Raw genomic sequence first — 24,306 nt, forward strand, 5'->3', positions numbered from 1 at the left:
AAATAAACAAATCCCTCTTTTTTTTTAGAGAGAGAGAGAGAGACAAGATCCAGGACCAAGGATCCTGGAAACCAAATATAACCATCTCCAAGGCAAATGTGTTAGCTTGCAAGAGCCTTTGTGACAAAGCTGCATTTTGCTGCTTGTTAAGGGGGGGCGGGGAAAACAGTTTTTTTGCAAAACACCCAGCAATCCAGTATCTGCAGTTTTGCAAACTGTATCGGTTTCCACCTACACAAGGTTGCTTTTGTAAATCTTTCGGCTGCAAGATTGGCTGTCTAAATTAGGGGAATCCGAGGTGTTGAGCTCTGTGCCAGCCACATCCTCTTGTGTTTGGGGGGGTGGTTTTAGCTTACTCTCTGCAGTCGTCGGAAGGATGGGGCTGAAAGGGATTTACCAGAGGAAATTGGTCAGCTGCGGAAAGTACCGAAAAACTTATTGTTAGTTTCGACTTGCATTTTGAGGCCACAACTTACTCAACACTTCAAAAGTTGCTCCTGCGTTGTTTACCACCTCTGTGGAAGGGGCTACTACACAGCCCTTTCTTCCAGATCATCGAACTTGGATTTTTTTTTGCACGGACTACAGGTGGTTCTCGACGTACAGTCGAGCCCAAAGTTGATGCTGCTGAGTGAAATGTTTGTTCAGCGAGTTTTGGGTCCCGTTTGTACGACTTTTCTGGCCACTGTTGTGAAGTGAATCTTTGCAGTTGTTAAGTTAGGAACCTGCGTGGTTTCAGTGATATGTGGCTACTAAGGAGATCACGTCACCTTGGGACACAGCAATGGCCGTAAGTGTGAAACAGTAGCCGAGCTGGTTTTGACCGCGTGACCATGGGGATGCTACCACAGCTGCCAAGTGTGAAAAACGCTCACTTTCTTCAGTGTAACTTTGAACCGGTCACGAAATGAACCGTTGCACGTCGAGGGGTATCTCTATAAAAAAAAGTCCTGGTATTGTTTTGTAGATTGTCACAAGAGTGGTGCGGTGGCAAAGAGGTGGAGCTCTCACCTCACAATCAGGAGGCTGTGAGTTCGATCCTAATATTTCTCTTTCTGGGAATATATCTGCTGAACAAAACTCCGCATTGGTGATAGGAAGGGCATCCGGCCAGTTAAACACTCAGCTCCGTTCAGTTGCCCAGATTCCACTCCGCAAGGGATTATGGAGTTGTTAAATGATGATGGTGATGATTGTAGATTGTCACACCCACTTTTGTGAATCAATGAGTTTTGGGCTTATGTTTGCCATGTTCTGAGGAGGGGTTGGTTTTTTTTTTCCCCTTTAAAAAAGAAAAAGGAAAAAGGGGGACTTGTAGAAGGGAAATATCTAGAGCTGGATGTGTTCTTGAAATTAGAAATTTATCTCCCTCTTTTTTTTTTCTTCCTGAAGCAGAAATGGTCTTGCTATCCTGTGATTTACATCTTTCAATGATATAAATTATTTTACTGACCCTTTTTAACAAATGCAAAATTCAAAGTGATTTATTATATATAAAATTTTACATATGTATATAAACTATGAAGGCTGAGTGATTTATTATGATGATCATTTTTTTTTTAAATCAGGAAAAAGGGCAGGACCAAAACATTTTTATTGGCTGTTGGGAATCGTCTTCTTTCCTGCTCAGTTTTGAAATTCCGGTAAGCATAGCCTACAATTTCAGGGAGTCATGAGGACTAGAAACTTTTGAATTGGCTTTTGTTGAGGTTTAAACAGTCAGCTACATAAGATGTGGGTAGCCTTTTGATGATGATATAAGGTTGGAGGAAGGAGGAAGGCTTAGCAAACTGGCTAGTGAGGCGAGTTTGGGCTGAAAGAGAGGAACTGGCCCAAAGGCACCTAGACAGCTTTCATAACTAACGTGGAACTAGAACTCACCCTCTCCTGGTGATTGGCCTAAAGTCATCCAGCCAGCTTTCATGCCTAAAATGAGACTAGAACTCTCAGTCTCTTGGTGATTGGCCCAAAGTCACCCAATCAACTTTTGTGCCTTAGGTGAAGCTAGAACTCTCAGTCGCCTGGTGATTGGCCCAAAATCATCCAGCCAGCTTTCATGCCTAAAATGAGACTAGAACTCTCAGTCTCTTGGTGATTGGCCCAAAGTCACCCAATCAACTTTTGTGCCTTAGGTGAAGCTAGAACTCTCAGTCGCCTGGTGATTGGCCCAAAGTCACCCAGCCAACTTTCGTGCCTAAAAATGAGACTAGAACTCTCAGTCTCCAGGTGATTGGCCCAAAGCCATCCATAGTGGCTGAGGAATTCTAGGAGCTGAAGTCGGCAAGTCTTAAAGTCTTGCCAAGTACGGAGATCCCTGATCTAAAGCATGATCATATATCCCCTACTTGTTTATGATAACCGCAGAAGTCCATAAGAAACTGTCTAAAATGCCAGGTTACACGAAGCCCAAAGTCTTTTGCAGGTCTTTTCAGGAATTTAACAACCACTGAGAAAGAGATCGTCAACAAATTCGTCCAATGATTCTCGAAAGGTTTGGCAAGAATCACAGGCGGCATTTGGGGAGGGCCACCACTCAATCCACGTCGAGTCGTCCAAGGGATACTGGTATCTACGGAGAAGGAAAATGATATATATATATTTTTTAAAAAGAAAACCGGTAGATGTTCACTCTGATGGAGGAAATGCAGGTGGCTGATGGGTGTTTCCTACTGCGCCATCAGTCCAGGTTAGAAGCAGAGTAGAACTGCTGTTCAAAAAGTCTTAACAACATTGTAGTTAAAACTCACTCCACTCTCCTGATTTTAATCTCTGACTATTGTTTCTCAATTTTGGCAGGTTGAAAATGGGTGGCACTTCGACTCCCAGAATTCCCCAGCTGGCTGGTTGGGGAATTCTGGGAATTGAAGTCCCACCCATCTTCATAACCCTCTATCTCCTTCATATTCCAAGAAAGAAAGAGAACGAAAGCGAGGAAAATGAAATCATGATCTCGTTTTACTCAGAACAGCAAGAGAAGTAATCCCTTCTTCCCTTCCTTTCCTTTCCTTCCCTTCCCTTCCTTTCCCTTCCCTTCTTCCTTTCCTTTCCTTCCCTTCCTCCTTTTTTCCTTTCCTTTCCCTTCCTTCCCTTCTTCCTTCCCTTCCCTTCTTCCTTTCTTTCCCTTCCCTTCCCTTCCTCCTTTCTTTTCTTTTGTTTTCCTTTCTTTTCTTTTCCATTCCTTTCCCTTCCTTCCTTTCCTTTCCCTTCCCATCTTCCTCCCTCCCTCCCTTCTTTCTTTCTTTCTCTCTCTCTTTCTTCCTTCCTTTCTCTTTCTTTCTTTCTCCACTCATCTCGCAGTAAACAACTCTTAAGCTACAAGCATCGAAACTTCCCCTGTATAACTTTTCAGTACTTCCAAACCAAAAATTGTCCTTGCATAAAACCACACAGCTGTCTCACTCCTATTATTAGTTCTTACCAGCCAGAAATTCTTTTCACATTCCCCATCTGTACTGATGCTGCTGCTATAATTGATTTTGTGATACATGTACCCAGCTCAGGTTTTGTTCCATTGGCCCAGAAAGATGAAGATGGAAAGATTTTCAGTCTAGCATGCATGCAACCCAAACATTGCTTAGCAGAGATGGTTATTTAGGCTTCTAACCTTGCACTTTGTCAGGGTTATCGGTTCTTCCTCAGGGGTCCCTATTCAGGTTTCATCTCCGTTTCAAAGCCGAAGAGCCAGCGCTGTCCGAAGACGTCTCCGTGGTCATGTGGTCAGCATGACTCAACGCCAAAGGCGCACGGAACGCTGTTCCCTTCCCACCAAAGGTGGTCCCTATTTTTTCTACTTTCATTTTTTTTAACGTGCTTTCGAACTGCTAGGTTGGCAGAAGCTGGGATAAGTCACGGGAGCTCACCCCATTACGCGGCGCTAGGGATTCGAACTGCCGAACTGCCGACCTTTTGATCGACAAGCTCAGCCTCTTAGCCACTGAGCCACCGCGTCCCTCAGTAAATTAGTAGATTGTATTATTGCAGCTCAACTTCATTAGATTGTGTAGATGTTCCACCATAGTACATGTGTATTGTGGAGTCCTTGGCAGTCTCTAAGCTTGGTTGTTTTCTTGCAGATATTTCATTACCCAACTAGGTAACATCGTCAGTGCTGTAGAGTTCCTTCTAGCACTGATGATGTTACCTGGTTGGGTAATGAAACGTCTGCAGGAAAACAACCAAGTTCGAAGGGCATCAACGACCCCTTTTGGGGTGAAGGACTGCCCCTCCAACAGAATTGTGCTTGGCTTACTTGGCATTGGCCCCCTCTCCTGTCTTCAAAGCCTCTTTTCCCATGATCAAGTAATTCTCCTTTGGATTCAGCTGGATATCCGTACAGGAGCTCTTTTTAATAAAGATGATTTCTGCGTTCTTCTCGGCAAAAGTCACCCCTGCGGAAGAGTTGAAACATATTGAAGGAAACCTACAAATCGAACATTCTTTTCACTCCGTTTAAATCTAATAGAAGAGACACTCTGTAGCTCAGGGTTGAACTGTGGGGTCCTTGGTGCTGTCTGAACTTTCATTTCTGAAAACCTCAAATCTCCAGGCAGTTTCTAAAGGACGGATTGTTAATATACAACCATAACTGCATTCAGTATAAACTTTAAAACAGATTCATTAGAGGGAGCATGGAGAACCGCAGCTGAGAAGCAGGGGTAGGAGATGATCAGGTTGACCCAGAGGGAGGCATCAAACGCACCATCAGTCATGAGTCCTTGCATTCCCACAAGAGATTTAAGTCCAGCCTATCTTGAATTCTTTATGTACTGCCAAATTGTTTGACCACTAGTAGTTCAAAATCTTGTAGAGAGCTTAAGCTTAAGATAAATGAAACATATGAAGAACAATTTCTGGAATTGTCTAGTCTAATGAAAAGAAGGACTAGGGGAGACATGATAGCAGTCTTCCAATATCTCAGGGGCTGCCACAAAGAAGAGGGAGTCAAGCTATTCTCCAAAGCACCTGAGGGCAGAAGAAGAAGCAATGGATGGAAACTCATCAAGGAAAGAAACAACCTAGAACTAAGGAGAAATTTCATGGCAGTGAGAACAATTAACCAGTGGAACAACTTGCCTCCAAAAGTTGTGGATGCTCCAACATTGGAGGTTTTCAAGAAGAGACTGGTCAACCATTTGTCTGAAATGGTATAGGGTTTCCTGCCTGAGCAGGGGGTTGGACTAGAAGACCTCCAAAGTCCCTTCCAACTCTGTTCTTCTGTTAAATCTTTATACCCATTTGAACTGCTCCTGATTTCCCTGACGCTTGACATAAGGGATATTAGCACATTTCATAAATCTAACGTTGACAGCACCTGATCTCCAATAGTTGCAAAGTGTATGTGTGCTGAATGCAATTGTGATTAATACTGAGATTATCTCCTGGCATTTTCCCCAAAGTATCTTGCCTGCTGTGTGGTTTTTTTCATTGCTAACGTGACTTTCTGCATTTTCTTGCCACTATTAGATGCATTTTTAGAGCCATATCTTGACCAGTCCCAAAGGTGTTTTTTTCAGGAGACAACTGAACTTTCTTGTTTTTTCTTTTGAGGACGTTTCGCTTCTCGTCCAAGAAACTTCTTCAGCTCTGACGGGATGGTGGAGAATGGAAGGCTTTATATTCCTTGCAGACAGCTGGTCGTTTGTGTTCTTTGAGAGAGTCATTGAGGCCACTTGGAGGTTTGTCTGTGCCTTCAGGGTCACCTGAGTAGTGCAAATGGGTGTGGAACCTTTTTGGAAGTGCTGAAAGGACAGCTGGTCATTTGCGTTCTTGAAAGAAAAAAATCAGAAAGTCCAGTTGTTTCTTGAAAAAAACACATTTGGGACAACCATGACCTGGATGGCTGAGAATCTCCATAGACATAAACCTCCAAGCGCTTCAAGGACCCTCTAAAAGGATGCAAATGACCAGCTGTCTGCAAGGAATATACATCCTTCCATTCCCCACCATCCCGTCAGAGCTGATCTTGGATGAGAAGCAAAAAAAGGACCTTTGGGTCAACCATGACTTGGATGACTGAAAATGTCCACAGACTCATATCTTGACAGGTGACTTGAACTGTAACATACAGGGAAGTGGAGATGCTGAAGGATGGTGTCGTTTCAGTGGGCAGGTTGATTTGAGGATGCGAAATTGGAGAGCAGCAGCATCCGTGCAAGCCGCAGTAGCAGGAAGCGAAAACAATATTGCTTAAATAGCAACAATAATTTTAAATAAAGAAATGTTTACAGAGCCTTGGTAGTATAGTGGTCTAAAGCACCCTGTTATTAAGACCAGCTGCCTGCAATTACTGCAGGTTCGAATCTCGCCAGGCTCAAGGTTGACTCAGCCTTCCATCCTTTCTAAGGTAGGTAAATTGAGGACCCAGATTGTGGGGGCAATAAGCTGACTTTGTATAAATATACAAAAGGATGAAGGCTATTGCTTAGCACATTGTAAGCCACTCTGAGTCTCCGGAGAAGGGCGGCATATAAATCTTTTTTTTTTTTAAAAAAGAAAATGTTTAGGCTGCCCAGAGTCACCGGGCGATGGGCAGCATAAAACATTTTAATAAATAAACGGAGCCTTTCCAAATCAGACCAGACCAAAGCTCACCTAGCTTATAGGGTTCCAGAAGGACTGCGTGGTATCTAACAAAGCTTCCTTCTTCCTTGGATGATTTGATAACCACTTTGTAAACTGAAGGGGTAGAAAGCAGAAAGAAACAGTTTGTTAAATCAATACCATCGCCGCTCTCGCCCTCAAATATGCCCCTTCCATGGTCCCTTCTTCATGCACTACACCATTCTGATTCTCCTTCATATTTCCTAGGTCAGTGAAGGTTGGAGAAGGCTGGGATAACATCTCGATGCAAGGAACAAAATTCACATATTCAGTGCAGGGCGTAATGTCACGTCTAAGCCCAAAGAAGAGAGAGTGAAATTCAACTGAAGTTCATTTCGTTATCTGCTTACATCCATTAGACAGAATCTTGCCAGATTAAAGCTATAACCTTCTAACCTAACAGATATATTAATGGGAGACTCTACGTTGTGGCTCCCCTGAACCTCTCTGGAATGTGCTGCCTCCTACCTGGGAAGCTGTAGTGCTATTGCCGACGATAGATAGATAGATAGATAGATAGATAGATAGATAGAGAGAGAGAGAGAGAGATAGATGGTAGGTAGGTAGGTAGGTAGGTACCCTGTTTCCCCGAAAATAAGACATCCTCGAAAATATTTAAACGCATGCACAGCTGGTCCCCGCCATTTCCTCTGGTTAGGGTTAGGGAGACAGAGCTGGAAATCAGGAAAGAAGGCAAGAGGAGTCCCGTCTTGCTCCAAGCGCCCCAAAATAATAAGACCTCCCCGAAAATAAGGCTAAGCGTTTATTTTGGGGTTCAAAAAATACAAGACAGGGTCTTATTTTTGGGGAAACACGATAGGTAGGTAGTAAGTAGGTAGGTAGGTAGATAGATAGGATGGACGGACAGACGGACGGACGGACAGACAGACAGACAGACAGACAGAGTGACAGGCAGACACAGAGTCCTTTAGCTACACATTCCTTCGCAGATAATAAAGGGTTATTTCTTTTGTGGAATATCATTCTGCTGGAATTTCTGGATTTAAAAAAAAAATCTTTTGGACACTTTTTTTTTTAATCCAGAAATTTCAACAGATGGATATGTTATTTCACAATTAGGCAGCCTTCAGGATCCATCCCTGCCAGTACCTCTGATGTGCTGGCTAAACTGTCCGATCTCACCTCCTAAAATCTCTCAAAGGATCTTTCAGGATCTTCTCGGAGTTTGCTTCCTACAAATTGGATCATGCGCTAAAGTTGGGGAAATGTGCTTTAAAACGCAGCCTCTACGCCCACCCTGTGCCTTGTAGCAAGAGAGGTGAAGAGATAATTAAGAAGGTACTAGATTGTGGAGAAATGGATAGACCGATACTGAAAATTAAGCAGAAAGAAGACACAGAATACCATCAAACATGGAATTTATTCTACCAGTGGTTGGGAAAAAGGGGTGGAGATTAAGAATATAATTAGTATTGTTGAGCAAATTAAATACCCAGACAACACGATGTTTATTAAGCACTAAGAAAGGTAATTAATAAACAATCAATTACAAAGAAAAAAAGAAAATCTACGCATCGCTAGGAAATGATGCGCTACCAAGAGCAGACTAAAGTACTGTTAAGTAACACCAGCTGCCTGCAATTACTGCAAATTCGAATCTCAACAGGCTCAAGGTTGACTCAGCCATCCATCCTTTTGAGGTAGGTAAAATGAGGACCCGGATTGTGGGGGCAATAAGCTGACTTTGTATTAAAAAAAGAACACCGCTTGGGGGTGGGGCGAAAGCCCTACTAAGCAGGTATATACAAAAGTATGAAGGCTATTGCTTAACGCATTGTAAGCCGCCCTGAGTCTCCGGAGAAGGGCGGCATATAAATCGAACCAATAAATAAATAAATAAATAAATAAATAAATAAATAAATAAATAAATAAATAAATAAATAAACGTTTGCACATCCCGTTTCTGATGCTGCGTTTACGGAACCATTTTTCTCTTAGACCTGAGATTCATACCATATGCGATGTTCTCTCGACAAGCTGCCTCTCTTCGGGTATCCAAAGTTATGGACATGTCCAGCTGGGGCTGCATATGTCCACATTCCGCTAGATTTTTGAGGAAAAAGAAGAATCTTTTTCAGCAGGAAAGTTGAAGCAGAAATGATTCCGTGTGATTCTTGGACAAGGATGCATGTTTCAACTTCTACCCTCAAAATGACCCTATATATAGGGCACTGCACACCAGAACAATTGGACACAAGGACAGTTTTTCCCCAAATGCCATCACTCTGCTTAACAACTAATTTCCCACAAATAATTTACTGAGACTGTATTACTATTCTTCTTCTCTTCTTTACTAGTATCTATCTCTTTCTACTTATTACTATAACCATGTTTCTTGTATCTTTCAATTTATATTGTTTTTATTTGTTTCCTAGTACAATTTGATAACTTAATAGTGACCTTGACTCTCACTAAGTGTTGTATCTTTTTATTCTTGATGAATATATTTTATTCTCCTTATGTACACTGAGAGTATATGCACCAAAGACAAATTCCTTGTGTGTCCAATCACACTTGGCCAATAAAGAATGCTATTCTATTCTATTGGAACACTTGCCTCCCCCTTCAGACTTAAACTCATGTTTTTCTTCAATTTTAGTACAGACAAGCAGATGCAGAATTTTCTTTATTTGATGCAGTGTTTAGAAATGTTTTTTTTATGGTGCTTTAAATTCACCTGCATTTCTTCACACATACACACACTCTAAGACTAGGAAACAAACAAACTCATTTCCAATGAATCATGTTAATATGATACTCTGACACACTGCTTGCTCATATCAACCTCGTGCTCTAAAGGAAGTTCTTTTGTTTTTTTAAAAAAAATACATTGAAGCAATTCTTAACATTTTTTCCTCGCCGGTCATTTAATTCAAGTTACTTTTGACTGCTTACCTTCCATACATTTGCATTCACTGCCTTCACATAATTTAAGAAGAGATTGTTCTCCGTAAGCATTATAAAAGATAGTGCACTTTTTATCTGCAGAAACAAACAAAAAAAGTTTCTTTTTTTTTTTCGAACAGAGATTGATCATGTAGTAAAGTTAGAGAGGGAAAAGGAAGGGCTAAACAATGGAAGGGAAAGGAAGGGAAGGGAAGGGAAGGGAATGGAAGGAAGGGAAGAGAAGGGAAGGGAAGGAAAGGAAGGGAAGGGAAGGGAAGGGAAGGGAAGGGAAGGGAAGGGAAGGGAAGGGAAGGGAAGGGAAGGGAAGGGAAGGGAAGGGCTAAATTCTCTTGAAATAAGGTAGATTGCTGAGAAGGCTGAATGCCAAATAAGAAACAGCATTTAACTCTGTAGAATAATCAACGCTAAAGCCACCAGCCTAAATTCAATTAACAAGCCGGTGTGCTGAACGAACGTGCTAAGCCCCAAAACGTCAGATTCTCTTTTATGGGAAAAGCTGACCAAAAATGAATGAATTCCTTACCAGGGTCGTGATAATCATACACCGAGAAGGCTCCTGGACTTGGCATTCCGACCCGGTAAATTTCAGTTATTCGGAAACCAACGCACAGGAACTCACTTCCTGGAATCTGTCAGAATAATGTAAGTTCAGATGGACTGAGGATACATGAAAACCACAAATGATATTTCTCTAACCCTGGAGGATAAAACATATGAAGAACGGTTGCAGGAATTAAAAGTAAAGGTTCCCCTCGCACATCTGTGCTAGTTGTTCCCGACTCTAGGGGGCGGTGCTCATCTCCGTTTCAAAGCCGAAGAGCCAGCGCTGTCCGAAGACGTCTCCATGGTCATGTGGCTGGCATGACTCAACGCCAAAGGTGCACGGAACGCTGTTCCCTTCCCACCAAAGGTGGTCCCTATTTTTCTACTTGCATTTTTTACCTGCTTTCGATTGAATAGGCATGATGGCGGGTGGACGTGTTTTCGAACTGCTAGGTTGGCAGAAGCTGGGACAAGTCACGGGAGCACATCCCATTCCGCGGCACTAGGGATTCGAACCGCCGAACTGCCGACCTTTCGATCGACAAATTCAGCGTCTCAGCCACTGAGTTACTGCGTCCCTCTGAATTGAACTAGGAATGCTAATATAATATGATTTCCACTGATTGGGAAGCAGGGCTTCAGAATTCTGAAATATACTGTACATAAATTAGAGGACTGGAGGATAAAACATATAAAGAACGGTTGCAGGAATTGGGTATGTCTAATTTAATGAAAAGAAGGACTAGGGGGTGACACGATAGCAATGTTCCAATATCTCAGGGGCCGCCACAAAGAAGAGGGAGTCAAGCTATTCTCTAAAGAACCAGAAGGCAGGACAAGAAGCAACGGATTTGAAACTAATCAAGGAGAGATCTAACGTAGGAAATAAGGAGAAATTTCCTGACATTGAGAACAATTGGAATGGCTTCCCTCCAGCAGTTGTGGGGGCTCCAACAACTGGAGGTTTTTAAAAAGAGATTGGACAACCATTTGTCCGGAATGGTATAGAGTTTCCTCCTTGAGCAGGGGGTTGGACTAGAAGATCTCCAGGATCCCTTCCAACTCTGTTATTCTGTTTATCGCCTCTGCTGTCCTTCCAGAAACTGGCAGAATTCAGTTATTTGCACCCTGAACGAACAGCTTCATCTGTGCAGTTTGCAGAAAGCTGCTTCCTGTACCACACTGCTCAACTTGGCAGACAAAGTTTGTGTGTGTGTGAGAGAGAGAGAGGGGGGGGGGGAGAGAGAGAGAAACCCTACACCACTTCAGAGAAATGGTTGTCCAACATCTTCTTAAAAACTTCCAGTGTTGGAGCATTCACACCTTCTGGAGGCCAGTTGTTCCACTGCTTAATTGTTCCAACTGTCAGGAAATTTCTCCTTAGTTCTAGGTTGCTTCTCTCCTTGATGAGTTTCCACCTGTTGCTTCTTGTCCTGCCTTCAGGAGCTTTGGAAAATAGCTTGACTTCCTCTTCTTTGGGGCAGCCCCTGAGATACTGGAAGACTGCTATCATGTCTCCCCTAGTCCTTCTTTTCATTAAACGAGACATACCCAGTTCCTGCAGCTGTTCTTCATATTTTATAGTCCCCTAATCCCCTTAGTTGCTCTTCTCTGCACTCTTTCTAGAGTCTCCACATCTTTTTTACATCCTGACGACCAAAACTGGATGCAGGATTCCAAGTGTGGCCTTATCAAGGCCTTATAAAGTGGTATTAACCCTTCACATGATCTTGATTCTATCCCTCTGTTAATGCAGCCTAGGACTGTGTTGGCTTTTTGGGCAGCTGCTGCACACGGCTGGCTCCTATTTAAATGGTTGTCCACTAGGACTCCAAGATCCCTCTCACAGTCAGCACTACTGAGCATGGAACCACCTATCCTGTACCTGTGCGACTAATCAGCTGAGTTTGAATAATGCAGCTCTGAGACACAGGATGATCAAAAAAAACCCATTGATTATTTGAAATAAAACTATGTGACAAAGTCGCAGGAAACTTACCGAGTCTACCTGCATGACGACATGTCCATCGGGCCTTATCTCATACTTTGAAATCAGCTGGTCAACACTATTTGAAAGCTGAGGGGAAAAAAAGAGAGGACATTTGCCAGGTGATTTTCACAGATATATTCTGGAAGAGTAGCTCAATCAATTGTTTGCTTGCTAGATAGATAGATAGATAGATAGATAGATAGATAGATAGATAGATAGATAGATAGATGATAGGTAGATAGATAGATGATAGATAGATAGATAGATAGATAGATAGATAGATAGATGATAGATAGAGAGATGATAGATAGATAGATAGATAGATAGATAGATAGATAGATAGATAGATAGATAGATAGATAGATGATAGATAGATAGATAGATAGATTGATTGATAGATAGATGATAGATAGATAGATAGATGATAGATAGATAGATAGATTGATTGATAGATAGATAGATAGATGATAGATAGAGAGATGATAGATAGATAGATAGATAGATAGATAGATAGATAGATAGATGATAGGTAGATAGATAGATGATAGATAGATAGATAGATAGATAGATAGATAGATAGATAGATGATAGATAGATAGATAGATTGATTGATTGATAGATAGATAGATAGATGATAGATAGAGAGATGATAGATAGATAGATAGATAGATGATAGATAGATAGATAGATAGATAGATTGATAGATAGATGATAGATAGATAGATGATAGATAGATAGATAGAGAGAGAGATGATAGATAGATAGAGAGATAGATGATAGATAGATAGATAGATAGAGAGATAGAGAGATAGATAGATAGATAGATAGATAGATAGATAGATAGATAGATAGATAGACAGATCAATCTTTAGAAAAAAGCATTCCTGTTTTGTAAAGTTGGTATTTGAATTTTATACAGGACGGTTTTCAATTAAAACATACAGTTCGAGACCCCGTGTGTTTAGAAATGCATATCGCTGTTCAAAAATATACGGGCAGTCCTCAACGTACAACAGACCGTTCGAAGTTATGACGGCACTGAAAAAAGTGACTTGTGACCGTTTTTCCCACTTATGGCCGCTGCGGCATCCCCAATGGTGACGTGATTTACATTCGGATGCTTGACAATTGATTCACATTTATGATGGCTGTGGTGTCTCGGGTTACGTGATCCCCTTTTGCGACCTTCGGACAAGCAAAGACAACGGAGAAGAAGCCAGATTCGTTTAACAGCCGGGTGACTAAATTTCACAACTGCAGTGGTTCACTTAACAAACACGGCAAGGAAGGTTGTAAAAGGGGACAAAGCCAGTAGTGAAATCCAAATATTTTTACTACCGGTTCTGTGGGCGTGGCTTGGTGGGCGTGGTGTGGTTTGGTGGGCGTGGCATGACTTGGTGGGCGTGGCAGGGAAAGGATATTGCAAAATCCCCATTTCTTCCCCACTCCTGGGGGAAGGATATTGCAAAATCCCCGTTTCTTCCCCACTCCATGGGAAGGATATTGCAAAATCCCCATTCCCATCCCACTCCAGGGGAAGGATATTGCAAAATGCCCATTCCCTCCCCACTCCAGGGGAAGGATATTGCAAAATCCCCATTCCCTCCCCACTCCAGAGGAAGGATATTGCAAAATGCCAATTCCCTCCCCACTCCAGGGGAAGGATATTGCAAAATCCCCATTTCTTCCCCACTCCAGGGGAAGGATATTGCAAAATCCCCATTCCCTCCCCACTCCAGAGGAAGGATATTGCAAAATGCTCATTCCCTCCCCACTCCAGGGGAAGGATATTGCAAAATGCCCATTCCCTCCCCACTCCAGAGGAAGGATATTGCAAAATGCCAATTCCCTCCCCACTCCAGAGGAAGGATATTGCAAAATGCCCATTCCTTCCCCACTCCAGGGGAAGGATACTGCAAAATCCCCATTCCCTCCCCACTCCTGGGGGAAGGGTATTGCAAAATCCACATTCCCACCCCACTCTGGGGCCAGCCAGATGTGGTATTTGCCGGTTCTCCGAACTGCTCAAAATTTCCGCTACCGGTTCTCCAGAACCTGTCAGAACCTGCTGGATTTTTCACCCATGGACAAAGCTCACTTTACAAGGGTCTAACTTAGCACTGTGAATTCTGGACTCAATTGTGGTTGAAAGTAGAGGATTATCTGTATAGGGAATTCAAATTTCATTATGTTGCTTCTTTTAAAATAAATAAATAAAACATCAGGGATGTCAGCGTTACTTACAACAGCTAAGTCTTCCTCATTTGCTTCCAGGCCGTTGGGAAGAGAGATGTCAATCACTGCATGGGGAGAAGAATATTCCCCTGTCCTCCTCCGAGGTTTGTATCTATACGGGACCCCCCAAAAAATAAATAAAATATAAATAGTAGCAACTGACTCCTTGGGACACAACCGGTTTCTTGGATTTTGGTTCATATGGACCAGCTGGGATCATCTATAGGGCTTCTGACATTTTTTCAGAGTCTGCGTCAATAAACCCAACCGTTACAATATGGGACAGGAGAGCTGGGTATGACCATCAAAGAGGAAGGGCCAAGAATAAACAAAGGGGCAGAAGACGATTAATTAGGAAGGAGCAGTTTTCTTTCTGGTTGATCTGAACACATTTGTGCTGTTTTCTTGGCAACTGTGTAGAAAGGGTTGGCCCATCTCTTCTTCAAGGATGGTTGGGTGCTCCAACACTGGAGGTTTAACAGATTAACAGAGTTGGATGGGACCTTGTAGATTATCTAGTCCAACCCCCTGCCCAAGCAGGAGACCTGACACCATTTCTGACTGATGGCAGTCCAGTCTCTTCTTGAAAGCTTCCAGGGATGAAGCTCCCACAACCTCTGTTTCATGGGCTGATTGTTCTCACTATCAGAAAATTTCTCCTGATTTCTAGGTTGAATCTCTCCTTGATCAGTTTCCATCCATTGTTCCTTCTCTGGCCTTCCGGTGCTTTGGGAAATAGGTTGACCTCCTCCTGTCTGTGGCAACCCCTCAAATATTGGAACACTGCTATCCTGTCTCCCCTGGTCCTTCTCTTCACTAGCCATTGGTCTGAAATGCTATAGGGTTAAAGGTTGGACTAGAAGACCTCTAAGGTCCCTTGACTCTGTTTATTTTTTGTTTTGTTTTGTGTTTTCCAGTCTAGCCTACAGCTCTAAGATCTCATGGTCTTCTCACAATCGCCTCCCATTCAAAAACTAACCAGATCCACCCCTGTATTACTTCAAAACCCAGATTTTTTTAAAAAAAGAAAACATGAGAGAATCTATCCGAAGTAATAAATTTTCTCTGTGCTTTTTTTTCTGACATGCAACAGTCTCAAATTATCCAGACTTACTTTGCACAGGCGATCAACAGCCGGACTTCATTGAAGGACAGGTAGTACTTCTTTTCTGTACGAGCAAAAAAAAAAAAAAAGGTTGTTTTTTAAAAGAAGAATTTCAGGGGTAATTATCCCGCAGAGTCCGAAGTGGGAGAAATCGAACAGTTCCCACCTAATCAGAGGAAAGACATGCGTTCTTCCCCCCACCCATATTGAAAAACTGGGGGCCTGTTGTGGTCCGCCAGCAGCCTGGCAGTGAGTCGGACAGTGAGGAACATGGGCCAGTCCTGGAGTCTGGGGAAGGCTCAGACGAGGGCTCTGCATCGGAGGCAAAGATGGGGCCAGGGCCATCTGGTAGTTCTTTGCTGCCTCCGGAGTCTCAGGAGCGAGACAGAAGAACAGCAGGAGCCTGTTCCCAGTGTGTGCATGTGCAGAGCTGCCAGGAGACAGGAACAATTAAGGAAACAGGGTCGACTTGGGAGTAAGGCTTGGAGATGATTGGCCCCTCCCATAAGACATAAAAGAGAAGCGAACGGGACGTGAGCTTTTGCAGGAAGCAATTAGTTCAGAGGTATGTGCTGCTTCCGGAATCTCCAGAGTCGGACAGCAGAGAGGCAGAGGAACAGGAGGAGCCTGTTCCTAGTGCGCCAGAAGGCACGAACAGTTGAAACAAAAGGGACGACTCAGGAGTAAGGCCTGGAGAATGATTGGCCCATCCCATAAGGCTTAAAAGAGGAGCAAAGGCACGTGGGCCCTTTGCAGGAAAGCAACATTGTTAGTTCTGTTCCCAGTCGACATCTCTATTTGATTCTGGACTCTGTGTGGCTTTGCCAAGTAAGTCCTTGGCAATGTGTCAAAGGAGATAAAGGTTGGTGATTATCCCGAAGGACTTTTCCCAAAGGATTTTTTGCAACTAATTGGGACTCAGCTGTGAATGAATGTAATTCACAGCTGTTGCAATAAAAGAGGTAGTTGGGACTACTCGTGTGTTTTAATGATTCAGTAAGCCTAGGTCACAACAGGGCCCTTCAGGAAAAAATTGTTTAGAGAAGTACTTGCCAGCCAAGCAATACTGAGATTTTAGCATATAGGGGTCATCTAAGCTACGATGGAGATTTGTGGTACCAATATTCTCTGTAGAGCAGGGGTGTCAAACTGGATTTCTCTGAGGGCCGGATCAGCATTGTAGTTCTCTTATGCGGGTTGGCCAGGTTTGGGGGGTGGGAGATGGGACGGATGCCTCCTGCAGCACTCTGCCGGCTAAAACGGTTCATGGGGGGGCACGGGGCCCCCAGTGCCCCATTTTTGGCCTGGACAGCCTCTTGCACTACCCTGCCAGCCAAAAGGGGCGGGGGGCAGAGCTCATGTGAAGGCCCCATGCCCCATTTTGGCCAGCAGAGTGCTGCAGGAGATCATCCAGGCTGAAAACGGGGCACCACGGCCAGATTTAAGCACCCCAAGGGCCAGATCCGTCCCACAAACCTGCTGTAGAGGTTCAGTTAAATAGGATTGTTCTCGATATTTATTTATTTATTTATTTGTTTATTTATTTATTTATTTATTTATTTATTTATTTATTTATTTATTTATTTTGTTTTATTAGTCATATTTCTATGCCGCCCACTCTCCGAGGACTCTGGGCGGCTTACACCAAAGACAGTATACTAAATAGCATATTGCCCCCCAACAATCTGGGTCCTCATTTTACTCACCTCGGAAGGATGGAAGGCTGAGTCAACCTTGAGCCGGTGAGATTTGATCCGCTGATCTGCTGAGCTAGCAGTCAGCTGAAGTAGCTGCAGTACTGCAGCTCTAACCACTGCGCCACCTCGGCTCATAAAGAGCCATAAAGAGCTTTATGGACAGAAGATTTAAAGCTAGACCTCTCTACATGTTAAGCATTAAAGGTATTTTTATTTAGATGTATTCAGAGTAAAGAAACCCATAACTATAACTTTAAGGTAGGTGGTCATTCCTCCTCTCCTATTTAAAGAATCTCTTAGGAAGGAAGTCCGCTAAGCTTTGCCTTCATATACCGTGTTTCCCCGAAAATAAGACCCTGTCTTATATTTTTTGAACCCCGAAATAAGCGCTTGGCCTTATATTCGAGGAGGTCTTATTATTTTGGGGTGTGTGGAGCAAGATGGGGCTCCTCTTGCCGTCTTACCTGATTTCCAGCTCTGTCTCCCTAACCCTAACCAGAGGAAATGGCGGGGACCAGCTGTGCATGCGCTTAAATAAGTTCAGGGAGGGCTTATTTTGGGGGGGAGGGTTATTTTAGTGCATGCGCTCAAAAGCCTAATTGGGCATATTATCAGGGGATGTCTTTTTTTGGGGGAAACACGGTATCTATGGAGATTCTCAACCATCCAGGTTGTCCCAAAGATGCCTCCAAAAAAGGCAACTAGACTTTCTTAGGTTTTTCCCCCCCCCTTTCAAATTGTTTTGCTTCTTATCCAAGAAGCTTCTTCAGTTCTGCTTCAGTTCTAGAACTGAAGAAGCTTCTTGGATGAGAAGTGAAACGTTTTCAAACAAAGAAAAATCAAGAATGTCCAGTTGTTTGAAAAAAAGTGGGACTTTGTCTTCGTAATAAATAGTTTTAATGCTTAGTTGAAATCCTTTCTCTTGTCATGGACATAAATAATCCATCATGGAAACGAGAGAGAGAGAGAGAGAAAATAACTGGGCCATTCCTTCCAAGATACAGAGAGAACTATTTTAATGTCCTTCTGAGTAACCGTTTCTCCAGTTTAATGTTTTTTTTAAATAATGAATTCCTCACCGTCTAGCGTGACATCAATCTTCAACTGAAAGTCACACGTGTCTTCAGAAATGCTGCTTACATAATACACGCTCCTCAGCTGTAAATGCCCAAATTGAAAATAAACCAAATTAATTCAGAGGCTTTGAACGCACCAACCAGCTTCTAGTTACTGTTATAATATCTGTAGAATAGGTAAGTCAAAGGTTCAAATTTGTGAAGATCATTGATCTTGGTATTCCATCTACTACTGTACCTTTCTAGCCAACTTAACGAGAAGAGTTCTGGGTTCAAAACTCAAAGGACACTGATATAATTGTTTTGTAGCCAAATGGATACATTTCCCACCCAGTTCTCCATTATTATAATTATTATTATTATTATTATTATTATTATTATTATTATTATTATTATTATTATCTTTATTCATTAAATATGAAACTCAGTCAACTGAACATTCAAAAATGCATCACAAATACCATTGACTGGTGCTAATGGTTGATACGGGTTGCTGCCAGCATCCTAGGTATCAACCAAGTATCTTCTTAAGATGTACGATGTTCCAAGTAGCACAGTTTTTTGCAGTTCCGCTGGTGTTATTGCAGGAAGTTGCAATATCTTGAAGTGTTTTGTGAAATTCTTGGACATGGTACCAAGTGCCCCAATGACAATGGGGATCACTGTTACATGTTTCATCCATAACCACGTAGTTTCGATGGCCATGTCATGATATTTCGTGATTTTTTCCGGTTCTTTTTCTTTGACTCTGCTGTCTCCTGGTACCGTGATGTCAATAAATTGTACGTTTCGGTTTTCGACAACTGTGATATCTGGCGTGTTGTGTTCCAAGTGACGATCCGTCTGTATTCGAAAGTCCCACCAGATCTTCACCTTCTCATTTTCTATAACTTTTTCCACTTTATGTTCCCATGACTTTTTGGATACAGGAAAGTCATATTTTTTACATAATGACCAGTGGATTAATTTAGCAACTCGGTCGTGTCTAGCTTTGTAATCAGTTTGTGCGATTTTGCTGCATTCACATAATAAATGTGAAACAGTTTCAACTTTGTTGTTGCAAAGTTGACAGTTTAGATTGTCGATGATGATGCTGATGCTGATGATGATTATCATTCTCATTGCTTTATTGATTTTCTATTAAATACATTTCTTAGTGCTTAATAAACATCGTGTTGTCTGGGTATTTAATTTGTCAGAGTAATGATGATTTAATAGCAGGATCAGCTGCTGTAAAGCTGTAATGATGATGCAATGGTAGTAATGAGTCAGCAAAATTATTTGACTCTTTACCACTTTAAGAGACTGTATTATAAGAGCGGCCTTGTTGGGGCCTATCTCTCTCTCCGTGAGTGCTTCCGTATTATAGTTGATGATTGATTGCCTGACTTTGCCTAGTACATGTATGTATATATTCCTTGTAGATAAACCACTATTTGAAAGACAAACCTCTGTTTACTGTATTTTGCTCCTGGGTTGTCTCAAAAATAGACACACTGTGCGCACTCTGACATAATTTACGTAACAATACAAATTACATTCTTAATCTCCACTCCTTTTTTTCCATCCATTGGTAAAATAAATTCCATGTTTCCGTTACTCATTTTTAAGGTTCGTTCTCTCGCATTCCATCTGTCAAGCTGGATTTACAAGATTATTTATTATTTATTACATGTATTTATATGCCGCCATTCTCCTGAAGGACTCAGGGCGGCGCACATAAGTTAAGAAACAAGTACAATAAAATCATAATTTAAGATGTCACAGTTTGGTGTGATTGTATAGATATTTGGGGTTTTGGATATCATTATTGATGCAGGAAGCCCTTTTTTAGATTACCCAAATGTAAATTCAAGTAGTCCTTGACGTACGACAATTGAGCCCCAAAGTTGTGTTGCTAAGCAAGACAGTTGAAGGAAGTCAACTTTGCCCCATCATATGACCTTTCTTGGCACATTTGTTAAGTGAATTGGCGCAGTTGTTAAGCTAGTTACATGGTTGTTAAGTGAATCCGGCTTCCCCATTGACTTTGCTTGTTGGAAGGTCGCAAAAGGGGATCAACGTGACCCCCAACACACTGAGACTGTCATAAATATGAGTCAGTTGCCAAGCATCCGAATTTTGATCATGGGATGCGGCAATGGTCATAAGTGTGAAAAACAGTCATAAGTCACTGTTTTCAGTGCCGTTGTAACTTTTAACGGTCAGCCATATGCTAAATCAATACATAAATTTGAACAGTCACTAAATGATATGTTGTAAGTCGAGGACTACTTGTAAATGAAAGTGTTTTGTTCACTTACAGTCACAGCGGCTGTCCCAGTATTGCTCCCCGTGCGTACTTCTATATCCTCCTTCAAGGAAGCCTGAATTTGCAAAGAAATGGCAAAAAAATATAAAATTTGACATTAATCCCCATGGCTGCTATATAAAAAGTTTTTTTTTTTTTAATTTGATTTATATGCCGCCCTTCTCCGGAGACTCAGGGCGGTTTACAATGCGTTAAGCAATAGCTTTCATACTTTTGTATATTTATACAAAGTCAGCTTATTGCCCCCACAAACTGGGTCCTCATTTTACCCACCTTAGAAAGGATGGAAGGCTGAGTCAACCTTGAGCCTTGGCGAGATTCGAACCTGCAGTAATTGCAGGCAGCTGTGTTAATAACAGGGTGCATTAAACCACTGTACTACCAAGGCTCTTTTTTTCAAGTTTAACAAGAACTTTTCAAGTTCTTGTTAAGCTATCATAAACATGACCTGGATATTTTTGGCTACTTGAGGCACAGATCTAGTTTCGTTAGAATCCTGGTTTATCATCATCATCATCATCATCATCATCATCATCTTTTAATGACCCCACAATCGTTTGCAGGGTGTTGTCTGGGCAACTGAATGGAGCCGAGCGTTTATTAGCCGGATGCCCTTCCTGTCACCACTGCTGAGTTTTGTTCAGCAGATATATTCTCATCCTGCCCAGAGAGAGAAATATCTGCCTCTACCTAGGATCGAACTCACAGCCTCCTGATTGTGAGGCGAGAGCTCCCCCTCTAGGACACCACACCACTCAGAATCCTGGTTTATCATCATCTGTGAAATTTCTCTCCAGCAAAGGAAAGCTAAAGCATGAAGCAAGGGGATGAAAGCTTGACTTGGAGAAGGAAAGAAAGAAGGATGAGAAGGGAGAAATTCTACTTTTCTTCAGTGCTGTTATAACTTTGAACTGTCATTAAATGAACTCTAATGTGCCCATTGTTGATTTTTTTTTTTAACTGGGGAAACTCCCTCCTTCTGAACTTCCTGATTGTTCCTGCCAGCCACAATCCAAGGATTCAATTTGTCTTTATTAGAATCTTGTCTACCTGTCCCTTTCTTGCTTGAAACCCACAATAATATTTCTTGGCCAAGGGGCCAATTACGAGATCAAAAGCCACTTCAAGTATCTGCTCTCTTTCACCTCTCACCCATCCCCACCCCAATTCATTAACTCACATCCACAGGCCTGCCGATGTAATTGCTACTCGTCAGCCGGTACGTCTGAAAATCTCCCTGAAACTTGTAAGACGCTTTGACGTTCATATCTAGAGCAAGCCGTTTAATGAGGATGGAATATTCGGTCAAGCACTCCAAAGCGATAATTGTATCCTGTCAAATTAGTGAAAGAGAGGAGAAGAAGAAACAAAAAACAAAAAAAACCCCAAAAAGACAGCATTAGAAGGGAGGCAATCACACCGTGTATTAACTGGGGGGAAAAAATCCCATTTCTGGTTTTCAGGGATGGGAAAATGGAAAATTAGATACCCCCCCCCCAAAGGCTGTAGAAAGAAACACTTTTCATCCTCCCCGTCTAACTTTTTCTGGGTTTAAAGTTATAATCATCTCCTAGCATATTATAAATTGTTTGTTTTTTTTTAAAAAAATTGATTTTACAACAACAACACAACATACAAAACACATGATATGTGTTTTTTTTTACATACCAGTTTCGTTCCTCTTACTTTCTACTATATGCATTCCCCATTTTTCCCATCCTTTATCATCATTATCTTTATCGTCCCTTTATTTTTTAATTTTCTTCATTTACAATATTTTTTTTTTAATTTTTGATTTATATGCCGCCCTTCTCCGGAGACTCAGGGCGGCTTACAATGCGCTAAGCAATAGCCTTCATCCTTTTGTATATTTATACAAAGTCAGCTTATTGCCCCCACAAACTGGGTCCTCGATTTACCTACCTTAGAAAAGATGGAAGGCTGAGTCAACCTTGAGCCTGGGCGAGATTCGAACCTGCAGTAATTGCAGGCAGCTGGTCTTAATAACAGGGTGCTTTAGACCACTGTACTGCAAGGCTCTTTATTTTACACGTTTGTCACCTTCTTCTCTCCATCGTTTAATCACATTTACTTTCCCTAATCTCGAGCCAATCATACCACTTAGTCCATACTTATTTTTCTTAGTTTCTTATTGGTGCTTTTGATTTAATTTTTTTTTTTTGATTTAGCAATTAGTTAAGTATCAGTGAGATATACACCCCCGCCCCCCAATAAATGAACACAATACCGGGCAAGCAATTCCATGCTAAACAGCACAAACGTCGGTTCTAAATTAGAACATATTATTAAGTGGTTGATTGGCAGGGAACATATGTTCCCTGCCAATCAACCAAAAAGTTAAGTCATCATGAAACTAACTAAGCATTCATTGATGGTTGCAGCTTCTGCCTGGAGATAAGCAGACTGCTGCAGGCATTGTCTAGGACAGGAGTGTCAAACTCAAGGCCCGTGGTCCACATTGGAGCCGCGATGTGGTCGGATCCGGCCCACAGCGCCATCGTGGTCTACGCAATGCGAAGAAGAAAGATCAAGCCAGCGTAGCTTTGGCCCAGTCTACTCAATGAGAAGAGGGAAGATCAGGCCAGCAGTTTGGGGAGTGGCGTCAAGCTGACCACACCCATCCAGTTGGCTACACCCACCCAGTTGGCCACACCCATCCAGTTGGCCACGCCCCCCCCTGAGGTCACCCACAGCCCTGATGCAGCCTTCAATGAAATTGAGTTTGACACCTCTGGTCTAGGAAGTTGTCTAAGGCTCTAGGATGCTCAAGATTCCTACAGATGACCTGGAAGAAATGGGAGAGGAGAGCGGATACCTGGGTTGAATAAAATCCACCCCCAAATCTCTGCTCTTCGGTCAACCATTTCATGACCGGCTTGGCGTAGTCGTGATCTCCTTTCAGCAAAACGGACAGCAAGGTGTAGGCAGTGGTTTCAACCATCCTGGCGTTGCCCTCAGAGGGAATGCTGGCATCGAATTTGACGGGGGTCTCTTTCCAGAAACGGTAGGCTGGGGGGGTTCCTGTAAATGGGGAAATAACAGAGATAGAGCATCACAAAGCGGAAGGGAGAACCTTCTCACCTCTGGGTCTAGTCAAGGACCAATGAGAATATGTTCTCCTTGCTTCTTAGGGTAAGTTGTGACTCCGACCCCCAAGCCCGTTTTATCGGAGGGAGAAGACTTCGAAAGTGAAGGAGAGGAGTTGGCAAGGCCTCCTTCTCCAGGACCCTCCTCTCTGGCAATGCCTCAGGTGTCCTCCGAAGGCCAAGAGATAGGCCAGGAGCCAGGCACTTCCGAGCAGCCACAGTTAGACAGCGACAGAGATGAGTCTTGGCTGGATCCCCAACAGCGTCAGAAAGATAAGCGTGTGCAGCAGAGAAAGAGGCGTGCCAGAGATTAAGCTAAGTCACTGGACCACACCCCACAGGAGATAAAAGGGCGTGTGGTGGCCATTCAGGCCTTGTGACGGACAAAACTGAAAAGCTAGCAAGTCATACTGAGTTTCTGGAACTTCGTTATATGCCCTCCTTGGATTTATTATGGACTGGACTTGACAATACTTTGGCTTTGTGGACTTATTTTGGTGTATCGGACGGAGGAGAAAAACCTCCCTTTGTGAGTAAAGTCTTTGGCAGGCAGCTACCGGGTTGCTGCCAATTCTGTTACCTCAAAGGAATTCCTGACTGCTGGTTTTATTAACTCCTGGCTAACTGTTTGTGTGCGTGTGTGAGACGGGGACAGAACAGGGTAGTTGGAGAGGCCAGCCTGATCCAAAGGATGGAAGGCTGCTGGTGTTTATA

General features: G+C 42.6%; 1 protein-coding gene across 1 annotated transcript in view; it reads right to left on the bottom strand.

Moving 5' to 3' along the window:
• Nucleotides 1-1,463: 1,463 nt before the first annotated feature.
• The window catches only part of C5 (complement C5), a 52,022-nt gene continuing 29,179 nt past the window's right edge, over nucleotides 1,464-24,306 (bottom strand). The window contains exons 29-41 of the mRNA XM_070955931.1: nucleotides 23,322-23,527; nucleotides 21,666-21,818; nucleotides 20,478-20,540; nucleotides 18,178-18,256; nucleotides 15,411-15,465; nucleotides 14,306-14,408; nucleotides 12,071-12,148; nucleotides 10,052-10,157; nucleotides 9,517-9,603; nucleotides 8,575-8,664; nucleotides 6,592-6,675; nucleotides 4,250-4,388; nucleotides 1,464-2,569 (exon numbers count right to left, since the gene is read on the bottom strand). Of these exons, the coding sequence (XP_070812032.1) occupies nucleotides 2,437-2,569; nucleotides 4,250-4,388; nucleotides 6,592-6,675; nucleotides 8,575-8,664; nucleotides 9,517-9,603; nucleotides 10,052-10,157; nucleotides 12,071-12,148; nucleotides 14,306-14,408; nucleotides 15,411-15,465; nucleotides 18,178-18,256; nucleotides 20,478-20,540; nucleotides 21,666-21,818; nucleotides 23,322-23,527 (1,376 nt within the window). The 3' untranslated portion in view covers nucleotides 1,464-2,436. The remainder of the gene's footprint in view (nucleotides 2,570-4,249; nucleotides 4,389-6,591; nucleotides 6,676-8,574; nucleotides 8,665-9,516; nucleotides 9,604-10,051; nucleotides 10,158-12,070; nucleotides 12,149-14,305; nucleotides 14,409-15,410; nucleotides 15,466-18,177; nucleotides 18,257-20,477; nucleotides 20,541-21,665; nucleotides 21,819-23,321; nucleotides 23,528-24,306) is intronic.

Source organism: Pituophis catenifer, unplaced genomic scaffold (genome assembly GCF_029215685.1).
Source record: "Pituophis catenifer annectens isolate HBS135680 unplaced genomic scaffold, rPitCat1.0.hap2 SCAF_17, whole genome shotgun sequence".
Taxonomy (NCBI): domain Eukaryota; kingdom Metazoa; phylum Chordata; class Lepidosauria; order Squamata; family Colubridae; genus Pituophis; species Pituophis catenifer.